Raw genomic sequence first — 25,963 nt, forward strand, 5'->3', positions numbered from 1 at the left:
CGGTGTGGTAAACAGCCGTCTTGCTTGAAGGCAGTGGGCAGTGTGGGGGAGTGCCTGTCCAGAATTCTACACCCTCCTCTCCTTTCCCCACGATCAGTGTCCAGGCTCCTTCACTGGGCTGGTGAAGGTCACCAGGGCACAAGGACCCCCCTCAAGGCTGGAGCTCTCCCTGGCTTCCTAGGTCCCCTCCAGGCACTGTTACTTCAGTGTTCTTCTCCTGGCCTGGCCATGGAGTCTTTCCTGGGTGTGTGCAAGGTAGAGTTTATTCTCTGAAAAACCCCAGATCTTCCTCTCGGACTTCCGTTCCCTAGACTTGCCATTAATCATATTTCAGTATCTTCCAAGTTGAATGATTTCTTTCCCATATAAGTGTTCCATCTATTCAAAGACTTACTCTGTTTCGGGTCCCCCACTCTTCCATCCCTTCTACATCAGCCCTACTGCCCCTCAGACAATGTAAATGGGAAACAAAGAACAGGTTTAAACAGTCTCTTTGGATGAGCCAGTCCCTCTGTGTAAATATTCAGTGTTTCAGTTGTGGTCACCCCTTCTTTCCCTGGGTCCAGAAGATCTTCTAGAGATCCCATGGACAGAAGAGACGGGTGGGCTACAGTCCATAGGGTAGCAAAGAGTCAGACACGACTAAGTGACCAGCACTTTCATTTTCTTCTTTCTTTACCCCCAAGCTGTATCAGGGTGCTTGAGGCAGGCTCACTGGCTGTGGGGAAGAGTCCTTGTTTGTTCTGTGCATTTTTGCTGGGGCCCAATAAGGCATGAGAGTCACCTCTAGCCTTCGGGGTAATGTGCTGACCTGCACTGTGGAGGTCCATGGTTTCCCATTGCTCCTGGGAAAAGTGCTTTCCTGGGCTCTGCATCCTGGCTAGGCCTTTGTCTGAACTCTCAGCCCCTCTGGTGCTCTCCTTAGGGCATGAGGAAGCTTCTGGGTCCCCTGCATGGCCAGGGACACCCAGAGCCCTGCTTTGGTCACATCTCCCCTGCCACTGGGGCGCCTGTACTCTGCACTGTGCTGGGAATGGCTCAGACCATAGGCAGAACTCTAGAGACATGCAGCCCCACCCTCCCCTTCAGTGAGCTGGAGGAAGGGTGACTCAACACCAAGATACTCAGCACCCAGGAGTCCTCACTACTTTCCTCAGCCCTTCTGTCCTCAAGACGGCAAGGGTAGGCCTTCCTCCCTTTATCTTCCTGCCTCCCAGGATGCCCCAGGCTCAGCACCGCCAGACCTGCCTCTTGCCACACCAAAAGAATTGAGAAAGTCCTTTCTCCATGCAGAGGGTGACTTTGCAGTTTGCTCAGCTGTGGGGAATTCAAACAAAAACCTAGCTGATGTTCAGAATTCGGCAGCTTGCTCCAGCAAGATTCGCACCCCCCTTGCTTCCAGCGCTGAATAACTACAGTGGGTGGAGTCCGCTGGGCCACAAAACTCTCGGGCTGAGGAAATGGGTCTGAAACTATTCCAAAATCTTGTGTCTCATGTATACATTCCTTTAGTAACATTTATGGTGGGCCTACTATGTGCCAGACACTGACACACTCCTTGAAATAATTTTTAGTAAAATCCTTGAGAGTGAGAGAGTGAAGTCTCTCAGTCGTGTCTGACTCTTTGCGACCCCATGGACTGTAGGGGCCTACTATGCTCCTCTGTCCATGGGATTTTCCAGGCAAGAGTGCTGGAGTGGGTTGCCAGTTCCTTCTCCAGAGGATCTTCCTGACCCAGGGATTGAACCCGGGTCTCCCGCATTGTAGGCAGACACTTTACCGTCTGAGCCACCAGGGAAGTCCTGCAAAAACCTTATTAAGATCTAATTGACCTTCTAGACAGGGAAGCCTGGCATGCTGCAGTCTATGGGATTGCAGAGTCAGACATGACTGAACGACTGAACAACAGGTATACAATTCGCTCAGTGTGTACAACTCGATATTTTCCAGTGTATTTACAGAGTTGTACAACCATCAGCACCATCTAATTTTATTTTTAGGTATTTATTTTTAAGAGGAAACAAACGTAAACAATTTGTTTTCTCCTATAAAAGATGACTCTGATCTCTGGTCCTGCTTCACTCTGTCAACTTGGTGGTGCAAACTGGGTGCGGTAAAATGAACTGTTCCAAACAGAAACAGAGAAAATAAGCGCAGATTGCATGAGGTACACACCTGTGGGGTCTGCGTCCAGGCAGGTTCCAAGAGGAGGATGCTGGTGAGCCCTTGGACATCTCATATCCCAGTATGGGTGAGCAGAGAGGGTGTCCCTGACCCTGGGGACTCACAGAACTGTGTCCCTTTCCTTTATTGACTTATCTCTGTTTCTAATACTACATTGCTTAGCACCATCTAATTTTAGAATATTTTTACCATCCCCCAAAGAAATCCTATATCATTAGCAGTAACTCCTCTCTGCCATACTCCCCTCCCCCAAACTCCTGGCAACCACTAATCTACTTTCTGTCTCTATGGATTTGTCTATTCTGGACATTTTATATAAATGAAATAATACAATCTGTGGCCTTTTGAAAATAGCTTCCTTCATTTCATATAATATTTTCAAGCTTCATCCACATTGTACCATGTATCAATACGTCATGTACTTTTATTGCCAAATAATGCTCCATAGTATGGATATGTCACATTTTATTTATATATTCATCAGTTGATGAACACTTGGGCTGTCTCTGCCTTTTGGCTGTTATGAATAATGCTGCTATGAACACTCATGTATAAGTTTTTTATGCGAACAAATGTTTTCATTTCTTTTAGGTATATACCCAGGAATGGAATTGTGTTGGGCTGTATGTGTTAAAAAACAAAATTCATCTGAGTAAGTTTTAAAGTTCTTAGTGGCTTTACTTAAGGATTCATGTGAAAAAGGAAATGGCAACCCACTCCAGTATTCTTGCCTGGAGAATCTCCATGGACACTGGAGCCTGGGGTGGCAGAATCAGACATGACTGAAGTAACTTAACAGCAGCAAAGATTCATGAGTCAAGTGGCATTCAATCTAGCAGGGAGAAAGGAGATCTGAGGAGCTCTACAAAAGGGAAAGTTTTTTAAAATATTTATTTTATTTATTTGGCTGCACCGGGTCTTAGTTGCAGCACACCAGATCTTTAGCTGTGGCATGTGGGATCTAGTTCCCCAACCAAGGATCGAACCTGTGAACCCTGTATTGGGAGCGCAGATTCCTAGCCACTGGACTACCAGGGAATTCCCAAAAGGAAAGATTTTTATAGGCAGAAGGGAAGGGGAATAAGGAAGTATAGTAGCAAAGTGTGGATTGCTGTGACAAGGTCACTTTTCTTTCAGGGATGCAGGGTCTGTCAGCCTTCACTAGTGCTGATTCCTGATCAACAGGTTTAAGATTCCATTTCTGGGAGAGCTGTAACTGTAATTAAGTTTCAGTTTGGTGATGTGGGGCTTAGTATGAGCGACTCCATTTTGGGCATGTTGTCTTGCTTTTAACATATGGTAATTCTGCTTAATATTTTGCTGCTTCTGCTGCTGCTAAGTCGCTTCAGTCATGTCCGACTCTATGCTACCCCATAGACTGGACTATGCAGCCCACCAGGCTCCGCCGTCCCTGGGATTCTCCAGGCAAGAACACTGGAGTGGGTTGCCATTTCCTTCTCCAATACATGAAAGTGAAAAGTGAAAGTGAAGTTGCTCAGTCGTGTCCAACTCTTAGCGACCCCATGGACTGCAGTGCACCAGGTTCCTCCGTCCGTGGGATTTTCCAGGCAGGAGTACTGGAGTGGGGTGCCATTAATATTTTGAGGAACAGCCAAACTCTCTTCTAAAGTGGCTGCATCATTTTGCAGTCCCACTAGCAGTGTAGGACTCCAATTTCTCTACATCCTCACCATCCTAGTGGGTGCACAGGGGTACCTCACTGTGGTTTTGATTTGCATCCTCCTCGTGGCTGATGATCAGTTCAGTTCAGTTCAGTTCAGTCTCTCAGTCATGTCCGACTCTTTGCGACCCCATGAATCGCAGCATGCCAGGCTTCCCTGTTCATCACCATCTCCCGGAGTTCGCTCAGACTCATGTCCATCAAGTTCATGATGCCATCCAGCCATCTCATCCACGGTCGTCCCTTTCTCCTCCTGCCCCCAATGCCTCCCAGCATCAGAAGCTTTTCCAATGAGTCAACTCTTCGCATGAGGTGGCCAAAGTACTGGAGTTTCACCTTTAGCATCATTCCTTCCAAAGAAATCCCAGGGTTGATCTCCTTCAGAATGGACTGGTTGGATCTCCTTGCAGTCCAAGGGACTCTCAAGAGTCTTCTCCAACACCACAGTTCAAAAGCATCAGTTCTTCGGTGCTCAGCCTTCTTCACAGTCCAACTCTCACATCCATACATGACCACAGGAAAAACCATAGCCTTGACTAGACGGACCTTAGTCGGCAAAGTTATGTTTCTGCTTTTGAATATGCTATCTAGGTTGGTCATAACTTTTCTTCCAAGGAGTAAGCGTCTTTTAATTTCATGGCTGCAATCACCATCTGCAGTGATTTTGGAGCCCCCAAAAATAAAGTCTGACACTGTTTCCACTGTTTCCCCATCTATTTGCCATGAAGTGATGGGACCGGATGCCATGATCTTCTTTTTCTGAATGTTGAGCTTTAAGCCAACTTTTTCGCTCTCCTCTTTCACTTTCATCAAGAGGCTTTTTAGCTCCTCTTCACTTTCTGCCATAAGGGTGGTGTCATCTGCATATCTGAGGTTATTGATATTTCTCCCGGCAATCTTGATTCCAGCTTGTGCTTCTTCCAGTCCAGCGTTTCTCATGATGTACTCTGCATAGAAGTTAAATAAGCAGGGTGACAATATACAGCCTTGACATACTCCTTTTCCTATTTGGAACCAGTCTGTTGTTCCATGTCCAGTTCTAACTGTTGCTTCCTGACCTGCATACAGATTTCTCAAGAGGCAGGTCAGGTGGTCTGGTATTCCCATCTCTTTCAGAATTTTCCACAGTTTATTGTGATCCACACAGTCAAAGGCTTTGGCATAGTCAATAAAGCAGAAATAGATGTCTTTCTGGAGCTCTCTTGCTTTTTCCATGATCCAACGGATGTTGGCAATTTGATCTCTGGTTCCTCTGCCTTTTCTAAAACCAGCTTGAACATCAGGGAGTTCACGGTTCACGTATTGCTACAGCCTGGCTTGGAGAATTTTGAGCATGACTTTACTAGCATGTGAGATGAGTGCAATTGTGTAGTAGTTTGAGCATTCTTTGGCATTGCCTTTCTTTGGGATTGGAATGAAAACTGACCTTTTCCAGTCCTGTGGCCACTGCTGAGTTTTCCAAATTTGCTGGCATAGTGAGTGCAGCACTTTCACAGCATCATCTTTCAGGATTTGAAACAGCTCAACTGGAATTCCATCACCTCCACTAGCTTTGTTCATAGTGATGCTTTCTAAGGCCCACTTGACTTCACATTCCAAGATGTCTGGCTCTAGATGAGTGATCACATCATCATGATTATCTGGGTCGTGAAGATCTTTTTTGTACAGTTCTTCTGTGTATTCTTGCCACCTCTTCTTAATATCTTCTGCTTCTGTTAGGTCCATACCATTTCTGTCCTTTATCGAGCCCATCTTTGCATGAAACATTCCCTTGGTATCTCTAATTTTCTTAAAGAGATCTCTAGTCTTTCCCATTCTGCTGTTTTCCTCTATTTCTTTGCATTGATCGCTGAAGAAGGCTTTCTTATCTCTTCTTGCTATTCTTTGGAACTCTGCATTCAGATGCTTATATCTTTCCTTTTCTCCTTTGCTTTTCGCCTCTCTTCTTTTCACAGCTATTTGTAAGGCCTCCCCAGACAGCCATTTTGCTTTTTTGCATTTCTTTTCCATGGGGATGGTCTTGATCCCTGTCTCCTGTACAATGTCACGAACCTCTGTCCATAGTTCATCAGGCACTCTATCTATCAGATCTAGGCCCTTAAATCTATTTCTCACTTCCAATGTATAATCATAAGGGATTTGATTTAGGTCATACCTGAATGGTCTAGTGGTTTTCCCTACTTTCTTGAATTTATGTCTGAATTTGGCAATAAGGAGTTCATGATCTGAGCCACAGTCAGCTCCTGGTCTTGTTTTTGTTGACTGTATACAGCTTCTCCATCTTTTGCTGCAGAGAATATAATCAATCTGATTTCGGTGTTGACCATCTGGTGATGTCCATGTGTAGAGTCTTCTCTTGTGTTGTTGGAAGAGGGTGTTTGCTATGACCAATGCATTTTCTTGGCAAAACTCTATTAGTCTTTGCCCTGCTTCATTCCGAATTCCAAGGCCAAATTTGCCTGTCACTCCAGGTGTTTCTTGACTTCCTACTTTTGCATTCCAGTCCCCTATAATGAAAAGGACATCTTTTTTGGGTGTTAGTTCTAAAAGGTCTTGTAGGTCTTCATAGAACTGTTCAGCTTCAGCTTCTTCAGTGGCTGATGATGGTGAGCATCTTTTCATGTGCTCTTTGGCCATTCACATATTTCTTTGGAGAAATGTCTATGCAAATCCTTTGTGCATTTTTTCAGTTGGGCTTTTTGTATTTTATTGTTGAGCTGTTAGCTTTCGGTATTTATTCTGGATAGAAGTCCCTTCTCAGTCCTTTTTGAATTTGAAGAGACGTCTAAATCAAGGTTGGAGTAGGGGTGACTGTTTTAACAGTTGGTGGAGTTCATTGGCAGGTGACAGAAACCTCGTGAAGAATTCTTTTTATCCCACGCAGAGGATTCCTGCAGGGAGGGACCCTGGAGGGGAAGCATGCAGAACTGTCCGGGCCTGCTTTATGTTCAGTTCAGTTGCTCAGTCATGTCTGACTCTGCGACCCAATGGACTGTAGCATGCCAGGCTTCCCTGTCCATCACCAACTCCTGGAGTTTACTCAAACTCATGTCCAGTGAGTCAGTGATGCCATCCAACCATTTCATCCTCTGTCGTCCCCTTCTCCTCCTGCCGTCAATCTTTCCCAACATCAGTGTCTTTTCCAGTGAGTCAGTTCTTCACATCAGGTGGCCAAAGTATTGGAGTTTCAGCTTCAGCATCAGTCCTTCCAATGAATATTCAGGACTGATTTCCTTTAGGATTGACTGGTTGGATCTCCTTGCTGTCCAAGGGACTCTCAAGAGTCTTCTCCAACACCACAGTTCAAAAGCATCAGTTCTTCAGTGCTCAGCTTTCTTTATAGTCCAACTCTCACATCCACACAGGACCACTGGAAAAACCATAGCTTTGACTAGATGAACCTTTGCTGGTAAAGTAATGTCTCTGCTTTATAATATGCCATCTAAGTTGGTCATGACTTTCCTTCCAAGGAGCAAGTGTCTTTTAATTTCATGGCTGCAGTCACCATCTGCAGTGATTTTGGAGCCCCCCAAAGTAAAGTCTGACACTGTTTCCACTGTTTCCCCATCTATTTCCCATGAAGTGATGGGACCAGATGCCATGATCTTAGTTTTCTGAATGTTGAGCTTTAAGCCAACTTTTTCACTCTCCTCTTTCACTTTCATCAAGAGGCTTTTTAGTTCTTCTTCACTTTCTGCCATAAGGGTGGTGTCATCTGCATATCTGAGGTTAATTTCTTCCAGCAATCTTGATTCCAGCTTGTGCTTCATCCAGCCCAGTGTTTCTCTTGATGTACTCTGCATATAAGTTAAATAAGCAGGGTGACAATATACAGCCTTGACGTACTCCTTTCCCCATTTGGAACTAGTCTGTTATTCCAGTCCAGTTCTAACTGTTGCTTCCTGACCTGCATACATATTTCTCAAGACGCAGGTCAGGTAGTCTGGTATTCCCATCTCTTGAAGAATTTTCCTGCTGTGGTCCACACAAAGGCTTTGGTGTAGTCAATAAAGCAGATGTTTTTCTGGAACTCTCTTGCTTTTTTGATGATCCAACGGATGTTGGCAGTTTGATCTCTGGTTCCTCTGCCTTTTCTAAATCCAGTTTGAACATCTGGAAGTTCATGGTTCACGTACTGTTGAAGCCTGGCTTGGAAAATTTTGAGCATTACTTTACTAGTGTGTGAGATGAGTACAATTGTGGGGTAGTTTGAGCATTCTTTGGCATTGCCTTTCTTTGGGATTGGAATGAAAACTGACCTTTTCCAGTCCTGGGTCCACTGCTGAGCTTTCCAAATTTGCTGGCATTTTGAGTTCAACACTTTCACAGCATTATCTGTTCATTTACACCCTTTTCAGAGAGATTTAACTGGCTGGAGGAAGGTAAGGATGCTGGTTGGTTAGTGTACTGAGGCAGAATTGCATGGGGATTTTTCTTTCTTTTTTTAAGGATCATGGGCTTTTATCTCTTGAGCAGATGAGATGGCATGTAGAAAAGCATTTTGGAATTACAAAGCGATGCAATGCAAATGTAAGGTGACATTCTTGTGGTTACTATTGTTAATTGTAGGAACCGCTGAAAGCCCTTTCTAGGTTGAGAGCCTGTGTGTAGGGAGGGGTGAAGTGGGCAGGAGTTGGGAAAAGGGTCATGTGAGGGCATGAAAACTAAAGGAAAGAGGAAGGTAGCAGAGTTTGCAAACCTTGGTTACCTGTGTGTGAAGTGAGGCAGAGACATTTTTGTGATTTCTGGCATATTTCTTCACCACCTGTCTAATATTTTCCTTTAGATTGTCTGTTTATTTTCACCAAGTAATATTTGTAAAGGGAACATATCACAGTTATATATGGCAAGTGAAAGTGTTAGTCGCTCAGTCATGTCCGACTCTCTGGGACCTCATGGACTGTAGCCCACCAGGCTCCTCTATCCATGGAATTTGCCAGGCAAGAATACTGGAGGGTTGCCATTCCCTTCTCCAAGGATCTTCCCAACCCAGGGATTGAACCCAGGTCTCCTGCATTGCAGGCAGATTCTTTACTGTGTGAGTCACTAGGGAAGCCTGTATCTTTTTCAAAGTGGAGGAAACAGTATAAATAAACGTAAGGAAAGCCAAAACAGTGTCATAAATTCTAGCTGGATGTCATTGCTTTCTGGGTCTGGAAAACTCCCCAGACTTAGCCTGGTTCCCTCTCCTTGTGGCTCAGGTCTCCGCTCAGATGGCCCCTCCTCAGGAAGCCTCTCCTGCCCACCCTTCATTCTTGCTTTATTTCTCTCATAGCCCTATCACAATCAAAGGGGTTGTTAGTTTCCCTATGGGCCTCTGGTTCCATCAGGGTAGGGCCTTTTCTGTCTGGCTTAATCATTCTGTCTCATTGCCTGGCTCAACAAAGAGTTGAGTAAGAAAGCCACACTGTGCAGCTTGTGGGATCTTAGTTCCCCGATCAGGGATTGAACCTGCACCCCTGCAGTGAAAGTGCAGAGTCCTAACCACTGGACCACCAGGGAATTCCCTCCAGTATGTTTTTGCTCTCCTTGTAGTGTGTAGCAACCAGGTGTTAAAGGCACATGCCAGAGCCTGCTGCCACTTGCACCTCCTAGGACAGGAGGGCTGAGAGAGACTTGAGAAGGAAGCAGCCTTCTGGGGTGCGGCCTGGCACCCCATATATAACTGTGATATGTTCCCTTTACAAATATTACTTGGTGAAAATAAACAGACAATCTAAAGGAAAATATTAGACAGGTGGTGAAGAAATATGCCAGAAATCACAAGCCTGCAACCTCACTCCAGGCTTCAGATCCTCCTTTGGCCCCTGGCCAGCCAAGTGACCCCAAGGCATCACAGAACCTCACCAAATTCCGTCTTCCCCAGGGCTCTGTGAGGACGATAAGGGACAGTCACTATGGAACAGACTAGTGAAAGAAGCTGCTCAATAAATGAGAATAGAAGCTCAGACAGTTTACCAGAAGATGAGATGAAATTACTGACTGTGTCTGCTCACATCCTACCCTTTCTTTCAGGCCCAACTTTAAAAAGTAATAATATTGTTTCCCCTTTAATGAGAACTTATTGTGCCAGGCACCTTTCTAAATTAGAGGTTTTTATATCTATCATTTAATTTTAGCCTTGCAATAATACTGTAGAGATTTATTATTCCCATTTTACAGATGAGGGAACTGAGGCTCAGAGTAGTTTTATGACTTGCCCAAGGGGATGTAGCAAGAAGTGATGCAACCAGCCCACATTCTTAACTATGACATTGTAACAACCACTTAAATGCTACCACCTACATGAAGATTTCCTGCCTAGGGTTCTCCTCTTCTAAATACTCGTAATTCATATTACCTCTCTGATGACATCTACCCAATCTCCCATGGGGTGTGTGTGTGTGTGTGTATGTGTGTGTGTGTCTGTGTATGTGGCAAATGTTCATTTCTTGAAGGCTGAGACCACATTCACCCATCTCTTCCAGGGTCAAGCTGAGCACCTGGCATCCTGTAGGTACTTTACTTATGTCTGTCTAGTAAATAAGGATTGAAAGCTCCTGGGTTTCTTCTGCCAGTCTCCCTCTCCATGGAGGGCAGATGATGAAGAATGAGCAGCCACATTTCCAGAGATATAAACTAGCTCTATGAGAAAGCTTCTGAGCTGTTTACCTGGGAAAGTGTGTGGAATGACGTGGGTACAAGGACCAGGAAGCTAACACTGGCACTGAGACCAGGAGGGGATGGCTTTGGAAAGATACTCCTGGACAGCAATACTGAGGTCTGTGCTAGACTTCATCTTTCTAGATTCACTTTCCACTCTGCTCTCCATCCCCATGGAAGATCGGAAGAAGTGGAGGGGATGGTACAGGGGTACTGATTCCGTGCGTGTTGGGCCAGGACTGGTAGCGGCTCTGTGGTTACTAGCCTGGATTCTGTGTGATCCTGAGTGGTTTCCACACACCCTGACCTTGTCTTTGGAGAGTCCCTTTAATAGACCCTCTTTGTATCATCCTGATTTGATTGTGCCCTTGGCTTCTGCAGGGACAGGATGGATGGGGTGGAATGCCCTTTACTGTGCTCTTTGGGCCACTTCTTGATGTCAGAGTCTATGCTTACTCATCTCTGTGTTCCGGCACCTGGCATAGTCCTTGGGCCATGGTTCTAATAGCTAACACTTATTGAAAGCTTATTATGTACAAGGCATTGTTACCTGTATTGACTCAAATAATCCTCACCACAATCCCATGACCATCATCCTCAGTTTACAGATGAGGAAACTGAGACACAGAGAAGCTGAGTGGCTTGACATGTCTTGTCAGCCTTTGGCAGATCTGGAAGGTTGGCTCGTGATTCTTGAACCTGCTGCTGGGCTGCCTTTCTGTTCGCTGTTTTGGGGATGATGTCCGTTAGCCTCTGGAACTAAAAGAATCTATTTCTTTGCCCACTCAGGGACTCAGGTAGAATGGGCAGAAGGTGGAATGCAGGTTGCCATGGCAACCAATTACTTAGTGCACAGCTGGTGAGCCCTTGGGGCTGAGGTTCTGCTGCTGGCAGAGAGAAGGGTGGTGTTGGCATGGGGCAATGTCTGAGGTACCAGATGCACTGGGAGGATTTGGAAGAATACCAGGTGGATAGATCAAACAGGAGATTCTGGGCAGTGGTGGGAGCTTCCCAAGGCAGGTGGGAGGGGTGGGAAAACTCTCACTGTGGTCCCTGCCTTCACTAAACCTACATCCATGTGACCCACACTGGCCCTCAGCGAGCCCGTCCCAATTTGTTTCCTGCTCCAGATCCCAGGGCTTTTGCCTTGTCTCCTATCCTTTCTGCAGGCCTGTACCACTGTGCTCCCTCCCAAGGCCATCAGAGATGGGGTACTATTTCCTCCTCTGCCACCGCCTCGGGCATCTGCTGCTGAGGGCTGGGAGCCTCCATTCCCTGGTTGTTCAATGAGAGCATCAGCTTTTCCTCCCAACCCCCGAAGTTGCCCACTCCCCAGAGGGCCAGGGCAGGGCTGGACGGAGTGGGCAAGTCACCTGTTTGTGGTTTGTTTCAGGCCTTGACCTTCTTGACCAGGAATGAAATCCTATGGTGAGTAGTGGGGGCCCCCTTTCCCTTCCCTTGGAGCTGAAATCTTACCCTGGTACAGCCTCACTCTGGTCCCTGAATGTGGTCCCTGCTCAGAGCTACAAAGTCCTGGAGACAAGGCTGGCAGCAGACAGGCAGAGACAGACCCCAGTCCCAGGTCCAAGGTCACGATTCCCAGGGCCCGACTACAGTGAAATGACAGATTGTAGGTTGCTATGGGATCCATGGTAAGGTTTCTTCATAGAACCGCAGAGGTGGACAGGGCCTCCCTGGGATGATGAGGACAAGGAGGAGAGGACTTGGGAAACAGATCTGCAGCACATGCAGCTAGGTGGTCCTCTAGCTGGGTAAAGCTGATGCCCCGCTGAATCTCTCTTAGTCCTTCTTTCCCTCCCAAGCTTCGCCTCACTGCCTCCCAGCATGGTGGGTGTAATAATGCGCAGTCCACCCCCTGTTCTTATGCTGGTGATGGCCAGGGAGGAAGGCTCCAGGCCAAGACAGCCAACACGAGGCTCCCTCATGGGGCCGCAGGGGGAGTAGACAGCATGAGAGATGTGAGAGCACTCAGCCTGGGCCAGGAGCTCATCAGAAACTCGTGAGCGGAGGAAAGGGGGTCTCCAGGGCATTGTTGGTGGGGTGAAGGGAGGCTGGAGTGAGAAGACTGCCCTGAGATCCACAGAACCCTCTCACCTCTTTGTCTCTGCTGGACTCACCCTCCCCAGACAACATCCAGCCTGGAGGCAGCACTTCCCACTCGGGGTCCCTGGCAGGGCAATGATTCTGCCCCACTCATGAGACTCTCCTGGCATGGGGATGGGGGGTTGGTGAGTGTCCAGGGCACAGGAAGTGATGGAGACCAGGGACAGTCACCAGGTGTCATCGCTTTCCTTTTAAAACGAGTGTTTGCTCATTTTAGAAATAAAGAAAAATATGACAAAACTCTACATCCTACTACTTATACATCTCACTGATATTTTCTAAAAAAGGAACACTTGCATAAAAATGAAATAAAAATTGAAAAGTAATACGTGAGCATGGCCAGAAAATTCAAATAGCATAAATATTCTAAAAGAAAAGTAAGCGTCTCTCTCCTTCCCAGGCCTTCTCCCTGATGATAACCCTTGTTCACAGTTGGTTTCTCATCAAGGCTTCCAGAAAAAATTTTCATAGATACATCTACATAAATATCCTTCAAAATTTTTATCTCATTCACACGGCAGCATTTACCAATTTATAGTGTAGCATTATACTGTTCTGGACCTTTTTTCAAGTTTTCATGTTGGCTATCTTTACATAAAGCACATAGAGATCTGTCTCATTCTATGACTATGGGACATTCTTTCCTATAGAGGAAATGTCATTCATTTTACAACCTCCCCCCATAACATACACTTAAGTTGTTTATGACTTTTAGTTCTATCAATAATGTTATAGTAAACATTTATGTAAAAATAGCTTATTCAATTGATAAGCTTTTAAACTGTGGTGCCGCAGAAGACTCTTGAGTGTCCCTTGTACTGCAAGGAGATCAAACCAGTCAATCCTAAAGGAAATCAACCCTGAATATTCATTGGAAGGACTGATGCAGAAGTGTCAATATTTTGGCCACTTGAGGCAAAGAGCCAACTCATTGGAAAAGGCTCTGATGCTGGGAAAGATAGAAGGCAAAAGGAAAAGAGGGTGACAGAGGATAAGATGGTTAGATAGCATCACCAACTCAGTGGACGTAAACTTGAGCAAACTCCAGGAGATAGTGGAGGACTGGGAAGCCTGGAGTGCTGCAGTCCCTAGGGTTGCAAAGAGTTGGACGTGACTTAGCAACTGAACAAAAACAAAGCTTATTCAACAAGTGAGAGTAAATCCATAGGAGAGATTTCTAGCTGTAGAAATGGTGGGCAAAGGGTGGACATGTCTAAAATGTCAACAGGAAGGACAGGATTGTTCTGCACTAATTTATCCTCTCTCTACTTCAGCATGACCATGCCTGCTCCTCTTTCCATCTAGAAAGCTCAAACATTCTCAGATGGCCTTCTCTGGATCCCTAGGGCCCCTCATATGTGCCCCATTCCCACCACCAATGTGGTGGTGGGAGTTGAGTGGGGGAAGTCAGGCAAAAGAGAGGAGAGGGGGAGGGAAGCCCTTCCATCTTCGTGTGTTCTCTATTGGCCTTTGAGAAAGATGTTCTAGTAGGGAGCTGTCCGTAGGGACTCCTCTTTTCTGAACTGCCCACACAGGCCATGAAGCAGCCCCTGCCTACCTCCTGTTTCACACTTCTCTCCACCCTTATTGAAAGTGAGTCCCTCATGGGAGGGGCCTCACCTCACCTGTTTGTAGTGGGGAGGCAGGTCCCAGTGAGTGAGGCCAGCAAAGGCTCCACTTCAGCCCAACTTCTCTAAGCAACTTCTCTCAAAGCCACCTCCCGCCAACCCTGTCTTTTGTCAGTGCTATGCCTAAGCATGAGGGCCTGGTGCCTGGCCCTTGGGCAGCCTCTGCCCATGAGACTCCCACCTTTGGGGCTCTAGAACAGGATGGGTCAGTGCTGGAGGAGGGGTGGGGATGCCAATGCTCCAGGAAGGCAGAGAGGAGGTGCAGTGGCTGTCTACTCTCCTTGTGTTTCACCATCATGGAGACTTTCAACTGAGGCAGAGCAGGATTGGCACGAAGGTGGGGACAAAAATGCTAAGATGTGTGGGATGATACCAGGGAGACAGCTCTTTGCTGCTTCAAACCAAGGTGAGTCTCCAGATTAGGAAGACCACACTCTGGGGAGCAGCTGAGGGTGTAGAACTGTGAAGAATAGAAGAGAACAGGGGAAGGACTGGAAGCCTGCTTCAGGAAGGGAAAGGCACTTTGACCTGGCCATTGCATTTGAATCAAGAGGGCATGGATGAAATAAATGTGGATGGACCCATCCATCCATGGCACTGTCCTTAGAGAAGGAGAAGTTTTATGTTGGGTGTGGATTAGTATCTCCAAGGTATATTGTAAAGTTAAAAAAGCAATGTGCCATAGCTTCCAGTGAACATGGAGAATTGAGCTTTTTTTAAAATTTTATTTTCCCTACTAAAAGGACAGCTAGAATTAGAAAAAGAGAAAGAAAGAAACTCATAAGGGAAAACTCAAGAGATGAAAGCAGATGAGAGAGAGAAAAAAAGTTCCAAAGTGGAAAACAAAGAGATCCACGATACAGAATTAGAGCTGAAAGTTGAAAGCAGATTGCTTAAAAACAGGGATTGGGATGATGGAATCAAGGACCCAGAAAGGCCCCTTTCTGAATGCTAGGATGAAGGCTCCAGTGAAAACAAAAAGATGGCATTCTATGATTTCTCCTCTTGCCCTGCAATCCACTCAGCACCCCTTCCCCAGCCCAGCAGAGGACAGGAGCTCACCATGTGGAGAGAGCTAGCCATGCAGGCTTCTGACTCAGGACCACCAGGAACAGAGATGAGCATGGATGAGCTGCCAGTCAGCTCGTTACAGACTTGGCAATTGCACATGAATTGAAAGCTGAGAGACACTATGTATTTGAAGGAAAAAAAAAATTTTAAGACTACATTAATTTATTTCAGGACACCAGAGGTATTTAGAAGATCTTAAGAACATCCACAGAGGAAGAAAGCAGAATACATACAGAGGATCAGGAAGTAGAATTTTAGACTTGTGCTGGAAGACGGTGGCCAAACACCTTCAAAATTCAAAGGAAAAAAATTCCAATGTAGGATTAAGTCATAGCTAGACTATGAATCAAGAGTGAAGGTGAAACAATACTTTTTGATATGTGACTTCTAAAAACAATTACCTCATGCAGGCAGCTTCTGCAGCATCTATTAAAATTATCAAGTAAACTAAGTTCTTCATTAAAATTAGTGAGCAAACTAAGAAAAAGAATTCCCTGATAGCTCAGCTGGTAAACAATCTGCCTGCAACACAGGAGACCCTGGTTCGATTCCTGGATAGGGAAGATCCTCTGGAGAAGGGATAGGCTACCTATTCCGGTATTCTTGGTCTTCCCTGGTGGTTCAGATGGTAAAGAATCTGCCTGCAGTGCTGGATACCTCCGTTCAATCCTTGGGTTGGGAAGATCCCCTGGAGAAGGGAACGCCTACCCACTACAGTATTCTGGCCTGGAGAATTCCATGGACTGTGTAGTCCATGGCATCATAGGCCATGGCATCGCAAAGAGTTGGACACAACTGAGCAACTTTCACTTTCAAACTAAGGAAAAAAGAAGACGTAAGAACCAGAAAACAGAGGGCCGCAACACCATGGCATTTCAAAATTGAGAGTGAAGAGAAACCCAAGGATGACAGTGCAGCAGGCATGAAAAGCAATGCATCCAGATTAGAATTAAGGAGTTAGGAATTCCAGGAGTGATAGCTCCAGGAAAACAAAATGAACCTATGGATGATATAAGGTATATAAACACACGAAGAGAAACTTCACAGTTCTGCAGAAAGTTTGAGAATGAAATAATAATAGAAACACTGAAACCTAAGCAAAAGAAAAACAAAGAGTCTTGCAAGAAAGAGAATGTAACCATTTTGTACTAGGGAACTCAGCTGTGAGCAATGTTTGAATAATACATATATAATATGTACTAATACATACATATAACAATAATATAAATACTGAATTTTGATTCAGGAAAATCATATTATATTGGGATGTTAGGGGAAGAACTAGTATATATGTGCTGTGCTGAGTCACTCAGTCATGTCTGACTCTTTGCAACTCCATGGACTGTAGCCTACCAGGGTCCTCTGTCCACAGGGACTCTCCAGGCAAGAATACTGGAGTGGGTTGCTATGCCCTCCTCAAGGGGATCTTCTCAACCCAGGGATTGAACCAAGGTCTCCCAATTGGCAGGCAGATTCTTTACCACCTGAGCCACCAAGGAAGCCTGAAGTAGGTTATCAGTTCAGTTCAGTTCAGTTCAGTCGCTCAGTCGTGTCCGACTCTTTGAGACCCCATGAATCGCAGCACGCCAGGCCTCCCTGTCCATCACCAACTCCCGGAGTTCACTCAGACTCACGTCCATCGAGTCCGTGATGCCATCCAGCAGGTTATAGATAGAGATAAACTCTCTCTTTTTTAACAGTAAGAGGTCACAAAATAAAGTCTGCAGTGAAAAAATACCAAGTGGGAGTATCAGCACCATCTCTAGAAATACCATGCAAATATTAAGGGAAAACCAAGAGAAATAGAAAAAAAAATTTTTTTTTTAAATTCAGCCTCTAGAGAGCAGGGGTAAAGAAGTGGTATAGAATATTGTGTATTAATAATATTAATTATAGTGGTGTTGGCTTTTTAAAACCTATTTCACTCTTACTTTGGTAAACTAGTCTGGTACACATAGGGTGCTACTTTTAGTAAAATAAAGGGCTATACATGCATGCATATGTACACACACACAGAGAATATCTTAGGAAGGATACACACACACATAAGCTGATCCTAGGTTAACTCCTTGGAGGGACAGGATTACGATAGGGTTAGTGTCTATGCCTTGTCTGTAAAGGGAAGGGGCAGCTTTGATATGGGTTCCAAGCAACACCGGCCATGGCTTAGGGGGCAGATGGCAGTGATGCTCAGGGGAGAGAGCAGACACCCTGGGCTGCCAGGGCTAAATCGGGCCAGACTAATCCCTGATCACTTCTGAACAAGTTTCCAACATCACCTCTGACACTGTGTTGTGACTTTCCTATGAACGTGACAAAGAAGTGTGGCTTGGATGACAGTACATCTGGATAGATTTAGCCAATTGAAAAAAAAGTATCCAAGAGACTGATAAACAGGGGAGCAGGGTGGCTCTGCCCTTGTCTAACGCTTTCCCACCTTCTTATCTGTGACTTGCATGGGACAAAAAGGCCTGGTCACTGGATCCGCAGATGACACCTAATGGGAGGGGCAGACCACATGTGACAGCTTCTTCCTCATCCAGGGCTGCCTTGACTCAGCTCTCTAAGAAGGGGTCTGTCCACCCTAAATGTCTAATCTGTGGGAATCTTCTTTCACATCCTGCTGGTCTCTGAAAGAGCCGGGTCCCCTTCGTCCTTAGCTTCTAGGTTAGCTCTCTCCGACTCTGGTTAAATTGCTGTTAAATTGCCCCCACCTTCCAGATGTCTCTATGGAATCAGTGCACAGCCCCTCTGGGGCCCTTATCTTCACCTGAGGCTCTGGACCCTGAGTCTGGGACTTGACTCAGAAAGGGCACGTGTGGCTTCCTTTAGCTCTCCATGTCTGAGCCTGGGTCAGCCTGACTCAGTGTGAGCAATTTCAGGGTACATTACATTGCTCAGTGACGGCTTCTGGCATGATCTTGGGCTGGATATAGGTCTGGTAAATGGGATCCTGAAGCTTTGCCCCAGTTCCTGCTCAGGCTAACCTGACCAAGAGGCCCCTGGATCCTCGGAGCACCCTTGAGGTCCCCAAACCTGCCAGTCTCCATGCCCCGTCCTGGCTGTTAGCTCCTGGTCCACCTGGAGCACCAGAAGGTCAGCAGACAGAGGCTTGCTTCCTAGAAGTCAAAGGCCAGAGTCTAAGGCTCAACTTTTTCACTTACTTGCTGTGTGACTTTGAGTGAGTTTCTTACTCTCGCTGAGCCCCAGTTTTCACACATATAAAAAGTACGTATTCGACCTAATTGTTATTAGGTCAGTTAGATGATCAGATCTGCACAGGAATTAAAGTGCTGCCTGGCATAGAAGTCGGTGCTGAGACTGCAGTAGCTGTCATTTTCATGGTATTTTCATTTCCTTTTCATGAATGAGGAAACCAGCTCAAAGAAATGAAGCTCTTTGCCCAAAGTCACACAGCTTGGAACCAGTAGATCATAGAACCAAAAGTTACCTTTCCAGGCTAGAGATGAGGTCATTCATAAAATACCTGCAGGCCACTCCATGGTGAAAGGGACAATTGACCCCATGGGATAGGGGTGAAGCCCAGGTCGGGGAGCCCAGACTGGGATGGAAGGGGTGTAACTGGAGACTTTCACTGGAGCCGTGTTCTCAGTCCTACCTGTACAATACAAACACAGAAACATGTAGAACCTAGAAGGTGCCTGGGCCGACGCTAGCCTTGAATGAGAATCTCTAGAGCTGATCCTTTTACAAGCTCCCTGTGTGCTTCTGATGTGGGACCCACCCAGGCGAAAAAGGCTAAAGTGGAGGGTCTCAGAGGCAAGGGATGGACAGGATGCCAGAGAAAGGTACAGAATTCCTGAACTGGAGGATGGAGGGAGCTAGCTGAGATTCACTGCACAGAGGGGACGTGGCAGACCCAAGGTCCTGCAGAGTCAGAGCAGTGGAGCTGGTCTCCCCCACTGTCTCAGCCTCCCCACCCACAGACAGCCTCTCCCCTCTTCTGGCTAGGTGTGGAAGGGAGACGCAGCTTGGGCTGCTTGCTTTCTGGCAGGCGAGATGTGTGAGCTTTTTAAATGGCTTTGACTTTTGAGTCCATTAGTGATTAATTCCGAGTTCCACTTAGAGCCAGCTGATCCATATTTGGAGGAGAACATTTTGTGGCAAGCCGAGAAGCAGCCACGATTCATCTGCGGGCAGCCCACCCACTCGGCGGCCTGGGAAGACACGAAGTCTGGGCAGGGCCCTCCCCACGGTACCCCCTCCCCGGAAGGCTCTCCAGGGCGGGGAGGAGGTGCTGAAAGTCTTTCACCTGGGACCCTTTAGAGGTGGGCAGCACAGCCCGAGGAGCGTGGCTTAGGGTTCAGACCCCCCTTGACCCCTTCCAAGCTGAATGACCTAGGGCAGACCCCTTCAACTCTTTGAGCCTTGGTCTCCACCTCTATAGACATCATCACCCCTATATCTATCCCACAGGGTTGCTGGGAAGATTCATTGAGTTGAATGAAGTCATTGGTTGAATGCACCAGGCACACAGAGCTTAAAAAACAAGAAGCGGGTGACCACGGCAGTGGGGTTCCCTCTCTTCCCATCCCCAACCCCTCACCCCCCACCCCCCACCCTCAGCCCTTCTGAGACCTTCCTCTCTGGGCTCCTGGGGAAAGAGCTTTGGCACCTGCAGCTCTGGCTTCACGCTCACCTCTGTGTGACCTTGGGCAAGGTGAGTATTTTACCTCCTTGAGTCTCAGTCTCCTTCTCTGTAAGGAAGAGATAATGGTCCCTTCCTTGCAAGGTGGTTCTGTAGTTTCCACTAGAAATGTCCACATGAGTTGGCAGTGTACTCCTAGTGAGGGGTCAGACTGGGGGACACCCTGGGTGTCAACCATACAGGTGCCCGGCCTCAGAGAATTCTTTAAAATTAATAAAACATACTGAAAGTCAGTCTGCCTTCTTATTACCCCACACTAGCAATTCTAACAATGACAGTGATCAAATGCTCCTTGGGGCGCCCCCTCCCCTGGAGGCCACTGGACACACACCCCCCACCCCCGCCCTGGGTACAATGGCTTTCCTCTCTCCTTGCTGTCCTTCAGTGTCGCCACCCAATCTTTTCCTAGAGACAATCTCCCTTTGCCCATTCTACACCCCACTTTTCAGCTCCCTCCCCAACCCCTTACAAGGTTGATATGGTCCATGCTCCAGAATGTGGGTGGGGAGGGCTCCGGCATGAGGGCCCTGCTCTCCTGGCTTGGGGCAGTGTTCGCTCCTACCCTGTGCCTCGCGGCGTCCACACGGCCATTCATTTCCCCCTCTGCCTGCCTGTCCCTCATAAGCCGAATCCCCTGGAGCAGGGAGGAGGCCCGCAGACAGACATTGATTACTGGATCGATGAGGACAGTTGCTCAGTCCCACCGTCTGGATCCAGCTCACTGGCCTCGGATGGCTGTGTGGTTTGCTGGCTGCCTGGCCACACCCATGGAGTGACCTCTTTTTCCTGGGATGAGGGTGGGGCTGGACAGATGGCTTGGGGTGGCATCCTGGCTTCCCCAAGGCCCTGCTGGTTCCTCCATCCGTAAAGGAGGGACTGAAGGAAGGGAGGGCAGAAGTCCTTTCCAGTGCACTTGTAGATTATGTTCAGGCTACAGAGCATATTGGCTTATCTTTGCATCCCCCACAGCGCATGCGCTGGACACACTGGAGCCCCAGGCATGTTTCTGGAAGGGCAAGATGATTTATAACCACCAAAGGTGTGTCAATCAATCCTCCAAAGGGAGCCTGCAGGAGGCAGGGGGCCTGCTGGTCCCCACGTTCAGCCCACCCCTGTCTCTCTTCTCAGCATCCACGACTCCTTCCTGAAGCTCTGCCCTCCCGGGAAGTACTACAAGGAGGCCACGCTCACGGTGGATCAAGTCAGCTCCCTGCCAGCCCTGAGGGTGAGTCCAGGGGGCGGGGTGGAAGGTATGGGGCGGTGTCACTGGGATCTGCTGAGTCTTGGAAAGTGCTGGTCTCAGTGTGCTCACCTGTGAAATGGGTGGAGTGGCAGGGTGGCTGGGATCCCGTGTGCTCCCTGAGGCCCGTGTACCCCCACAGGCTGTGCTTTGCTCCAGCTGTCAGTGCACCCCACTGCCAGTCTCCTAGGGACCATCCTTGAGCACTGGCTTCTATTGTAAAAAGACCCTGCCCTTCCCCCAGGGTGCCTGGAAGAGCCCAGAGGTGCACAATAAAGGGCTCCTGAAATTTTAATTAAACTTTGTGCAAAGAGGCAGCGTCATATGAACAAATCACAGCGGTGTCAGACTTGCTGATTTTTCATTTGGGTCTCGGCAGAATAATGGTTTGAAAGTGTCATTGTACAATGAAAGTCCATCTTCATTTCTGTCTGAAACAAAACTGGCTCTGAGCACAGTGGGCACCTCTTTAAAGAGGGCCCCGGGAGGTGGGTGCAGGGATGGGAGTGGAGGGTGGAGTGATCTTGAGGAAGAGACCACAGAGGGGTTGTGGGGGAGGGGAAGGGGCGGCCCCTCCCCAGTGACAGACCTGTTCTAGGGCAGAAACAGAGAAGGAACACAGAGCCTGGGGCTTGTAATAGAGGCTGGAGCCTAGAAGACAAGGAAACCAAAAGCGGGGGAGAGAGAGGGGGAGGGGATGGAGCGAGCTGAGAGCAGAATCCTCAACAAGGTGACATCCCTGGAAAATGTCCTGGCTACATAATGGGAAGCCTGTCCTCTTGGGACCCCTGACTCACACAGACACAGCCCTGCTCATCCCCACACCCACAAACACTCCTACTTAAGGTGAGGAACATCTCTCTAAGACCTAGACTATCCACACAGGGAGCTGGGGTGAGGGGCACCCAAAGGCCAGGCTGAATAGGGAGCTTCTGCCCTGTCGTCCAGGATGGGGGACAGTGTCATGGGTCAGTCCCAGAGTACCCAAATGCTGCTGCTGCTGCTAAGTTGCTTCAGTCGTGTCCGACTCTGTGTGACCCCACAGACGGCAGCCCATTGGGCTCCGCTGTCCCTGGGATTCTCCAGGCAAGAACACTGGAGTGGGTTGCCATTTCCTTCTCCAATGCATGAAAGTGAAAAGTGAAAGTGAAATCGCTCAGTTGTGTCCGACTCTTAGCGACCCCATGGACTGCAGCCTATCAGGCTCCTCCATCCATGGGAGTTTCCAGGCAAGAGTACTGGAGTGGGGTGCCATTGCCTTCTCCGACCCAAATACTAGGCTTGGGGAAAAAAAGAGACTTGTAAACCGCCAGTCTAATCACTGTCAAATGCTCTCCACTCTGATTTTATCCTTTGGATAACTGAGAACCCAACAAGGGAAAAACTCACGCAGGGCCACGTGACACCGCAGAACCTGGAAGTCAGACAGGACTCTGACCCCCGGGCCGGGCCTCCACTTCTAATCAGGGCTTGGCTCTGACATGTGCCTAGGACTGCCAGGCGCCCTAGGGAGCAGCTGGCAAAGACCCGCCCTGGAGGGCTGGCACAGAGGGTGTTGTGTGACCCGTGGCCTCAGCACTCTGCATGGACCCAGCACACCACAGTCATGCCTAGGGGCTGTGATCTGAGCCCCAGAGGAGCAAGCACTGGACTGGATCAGAGGGCTGGGTCCAGGCCCAGCTCCATCACACTCCACGGATGACACATCTCTCCTCTAAGTTTAATCTCCTGTCTGTTCAATAATATGCACACCCTGTGGGTGTAACAGACCTGGCAGGGATGAGCCATGGTCCTAGGCATCCTCCATTTTGTTCCCCATCCTCTCCTTTCTTCCACCTGGGGACTGGGCTGGGGCTCCAAGGCTGGAGAAAACGGACGAGGGGCAGATGGCAGGAGCACATTGGCCATGCCCCCCCGGGTGGTGTACTTGACCTTGGGCTCATCATCTGGCAGTCAAGGGCTGGGCACTGATACAGCAAGAATGTGAGACTGCTGTAAAGTGCTGCAGTGTGTGAGGGTCTGGGGGCGGACCACCGCCCAGGGCCCAAGAGCCCCAGGAGCTTGTTCACAGAACAGTGGCTGGGAACTGAGTCGGTCGGGGGGTGGGGTGGGGGGGTGGGGTGTGGGACAGTGGGTGGTGTCTTGGGATGTGATTACTTTAATTTGACATTTCTTATTTCATCCTTCTAAATGGTCATTATTTTATTCTATCCTACAAATAAAAACCACATCATTGCAGAAAAATTGGAAAGCACAGAGAGAAAAGCAAAAGTGTGGTAAAAATCACCAGGTAGCCTACCTTAAAGAGTGACCATCATGACCATCTTGCCTTGTTGCCTTCCATACTTTCACTTTTAATGTGGATCTATGCCTGTTTATTGGGATCACATTGACTTTTTTTGTATATTGCTTCCCCCCTCCCATTTTGGATTCTTTGTTGCCTTTCCAACTGTTTCTGAACAGCCAGTACCATCTCCTGAATTGAGGACACACTGAGCCTTTGCCTCATGGAGAGAGCTAGGGCGCAGGGCACAGGGCCAGGAGCAGAGGAGCTGGCTTTGAACTCACTTGCCAGGCAAGTGATCTCAAGCAAGTCACTTCACAAGAGGAATGACTGGTGGTGAGGGGAAGCAAATAGAAGTCAAAGAAGACTGGGAGGCAAAGGGTGCAGAAGGGAGCTGTTCTCCTGCAGGTGAAAGGGCTGCTTCTAGGAGCTCTCAAGTGTAGGCCTGGGTCCAAGGATGAAGGTTTCTCCACAATACAAAGTAAGCACTTTGTAATCATCAGAGCTGTACACAGAGGAAGTGAGCTCCCTGTCATGGAAGGGCACCAAGTGGGAGCAGGCCAAGCCTTAGCTCGTGGTGTTCCGGCACACGCTTAGGTGTCAGCGGCCGCTGGACCGCATGCATTGGTGCCCTTCTCACCCTCTGAGTCTGTGGTTCTGTTTCTGACTCGGAGCTTGGTCTTACTCTTCTTTGGGTCATCTACCGCAATATGTCCCAAACTCTGGATGTTCATAGTCCAGTGAAATCTGCTCCCCCTCCCAAAGTTATTATTTTGTGGAAGGACTAGCTAGAGATGCTAACTTTCCAATTTTGTCAAGTAAGGACTTAAGAAAACATGTCATCCACAATCATCATTTCACTTTGTAAAGATATTAATTTTAGAACAAAAGTGTAAGAAGGATATAATCCCAGAAGCAACAACCGTTCTTTCCATACACATCCCTTTTTCATTTTATTTCTCTCCCTCTATTCTTGGTTGTCAAGAACATTGTCGCTGATCATTCCTGGTCCTCAGACTAGCTTTGGGGGATTAAGATCCGGGACTCAAGTTTCTCTCTGTGCCTTTCCGATCTTGATTGAAACTGAGTTTCCCAAAAGAAGCAAGGAGAGGTTTGATGGGAGGTGGGGACCCAAGTATCCCCATGTCCTCTGTGGTCTGAAGGATGGGAGCAGGGTGACTCACCCTGGGCAGAACACTTCTTTGGAAAAGCTTGGAGAACAGGGCCCAAGGGAGCTCTGGGTACTGGTATTACTTGGCTCAGGGTCTTGAGTGATCTGGGAAGAGAGTTCTGTTTTCCTAACTTGGATACACTCGTGGAAAAAGGAGGTTGGCTAACATTGGGAAGGGTCTGCCCATTGTGGAGGGCAGGGCAAGAGCAGCCTGAGCAACAGAGTCCAGCAGGGACACAGGAAGGCCCTGCTAAGCTGGGGCTCACTGCCCCCTTTTACCCAGAAGTTTCTGGGTTGGTTTTTTTTTTTTTTTTTTTTTTTTGTCTGTCGCTCTGTTTGGTGTATTTAAACATGAATTAGCTCAATGTTTCTGTTCTTGTAAATAACGATCTTCCTTTCTATAAACACTGTTGAGTACTGGCATGGTGTGACCCACGCGGGTTTCTAGTTTCCGGGACTAGGACAGCCAGCAGCAGGACCTAGGGGAAGATCTTGGGGTGTCCCGGGGAGAGTCTGGTAGAAGCTCCCCTAATGAACAGGGCTACCACATACCTCTAGCCTCTTTCCATCTCCCTTCTGGGGTTCCTACAGGCAGGTGGTCTGGGCACAGCCTGATCCCTACTATGTTTTACCGCAGCATCAAATCTGTAAAAGCATCTTGAGGTTTGGGAACACACCTGAGGTGTCAGGAGTTGCTCCAGGTGTGGCTTCTGAGGTTTCAGCTCCAAGTCAGTTTCCATCAGCACCGGTGTTTCTGAGCCTTTCAGAGGCCTGCTATAGGCTGAGCCCACTTGCTTAGAATACGTGTGTGTGTGTGTTAGTCTCTCGGTTGCGTCCGACTGTTTGTGACCCCATGGACTACCACCAGGCTCCTCTGTTTGTGGGATTTCCCAGGCAAGAGTACTGAAGTGGGTTCCCATTCCCTTCTCCAAGGGATCCTCCCGACACAGGGATTGAACCCAGGTCTCCTGCATTGCAGGCAGATTCTTTACCGTCTGAGCCACCAGGGAAGCTTAGAATAGTTTGCAATGAACTCACTCCCAAGGCTATGGACAATGAAAAGCCCTCATGGTTATTCAGCCTCTCCAGAAACCACCAGAGTGGGAGGGGCAAGGATGGGATTATGTTTTTTTAATAAAAAAAAAAATATATATATATACATACACACACACATATATTGAAGAAGGAAATGGCAACCATGCCAATGTTCTTGCCTGGAGAATCCCATGGACAGAGGAGCCTGGCAGGCTACAGTCCATGGGGCTGCAA

The 25,963-nt window shown here is 47.8% G+C and overlaps 1 protein-coding gene and 1 non-coding gene across 2 annotated transcripts in view; one reads left to right on the forward strand and one right to left on the reverse strand.

The window, feature by feature from the left end:
• Positions 1 to 9,295: 9,295 nt before the first annotated feature.
• Positions 9,296 to 9,367, reverse strand: TRNAE-UUC. Its single transcript has one exon. It is a non-coding gene; the product is annotated as a tRNA-Glu (tRNA).
• A 2,053-nt stretch (positions 9,368 to 11,420) lies between these two features.
• Positions 11,421 to 25,963, forward strand: part of CIB4 (calcium and integrin binding family member 4) — a 52,085-nt gene continuing 37,542 nt past the window's right edge. Inside the window, exons 1-3 of the mRNA XM_040224452.1 lie at positions 11,421 to 11,474; positions 11,901 to 11,935; positions 21,128 to 21,224. Coding sequence (XP_040080386.1) covers positions 11,421 to 11,474; positions 11,901 to 11,935; positions 21,128 to 21,224 — 186 coding nt within the window. The remainder of the gene's footprint in view (positions 11,475 to 11,900; positions 11,936 to 21,127; positions 21,225 to 25,963) is intronic.

This window comes from Oryx dammah, unplaced genomic scaffold (assembly GCF_014754425.2).
Source record: "Oryx dammah isolate SB20612 unplaced genomic scaffold, SCBI_Odam_1.1 HiC_scaffold_25, whole genome shotgun sequence".
Classification (NCBI taxonomy): Eukaryota; Metazoa; Chordata; class Mammalia; order Artiodactyla; family Bovidae; genus Oryx; species Oryx dammah.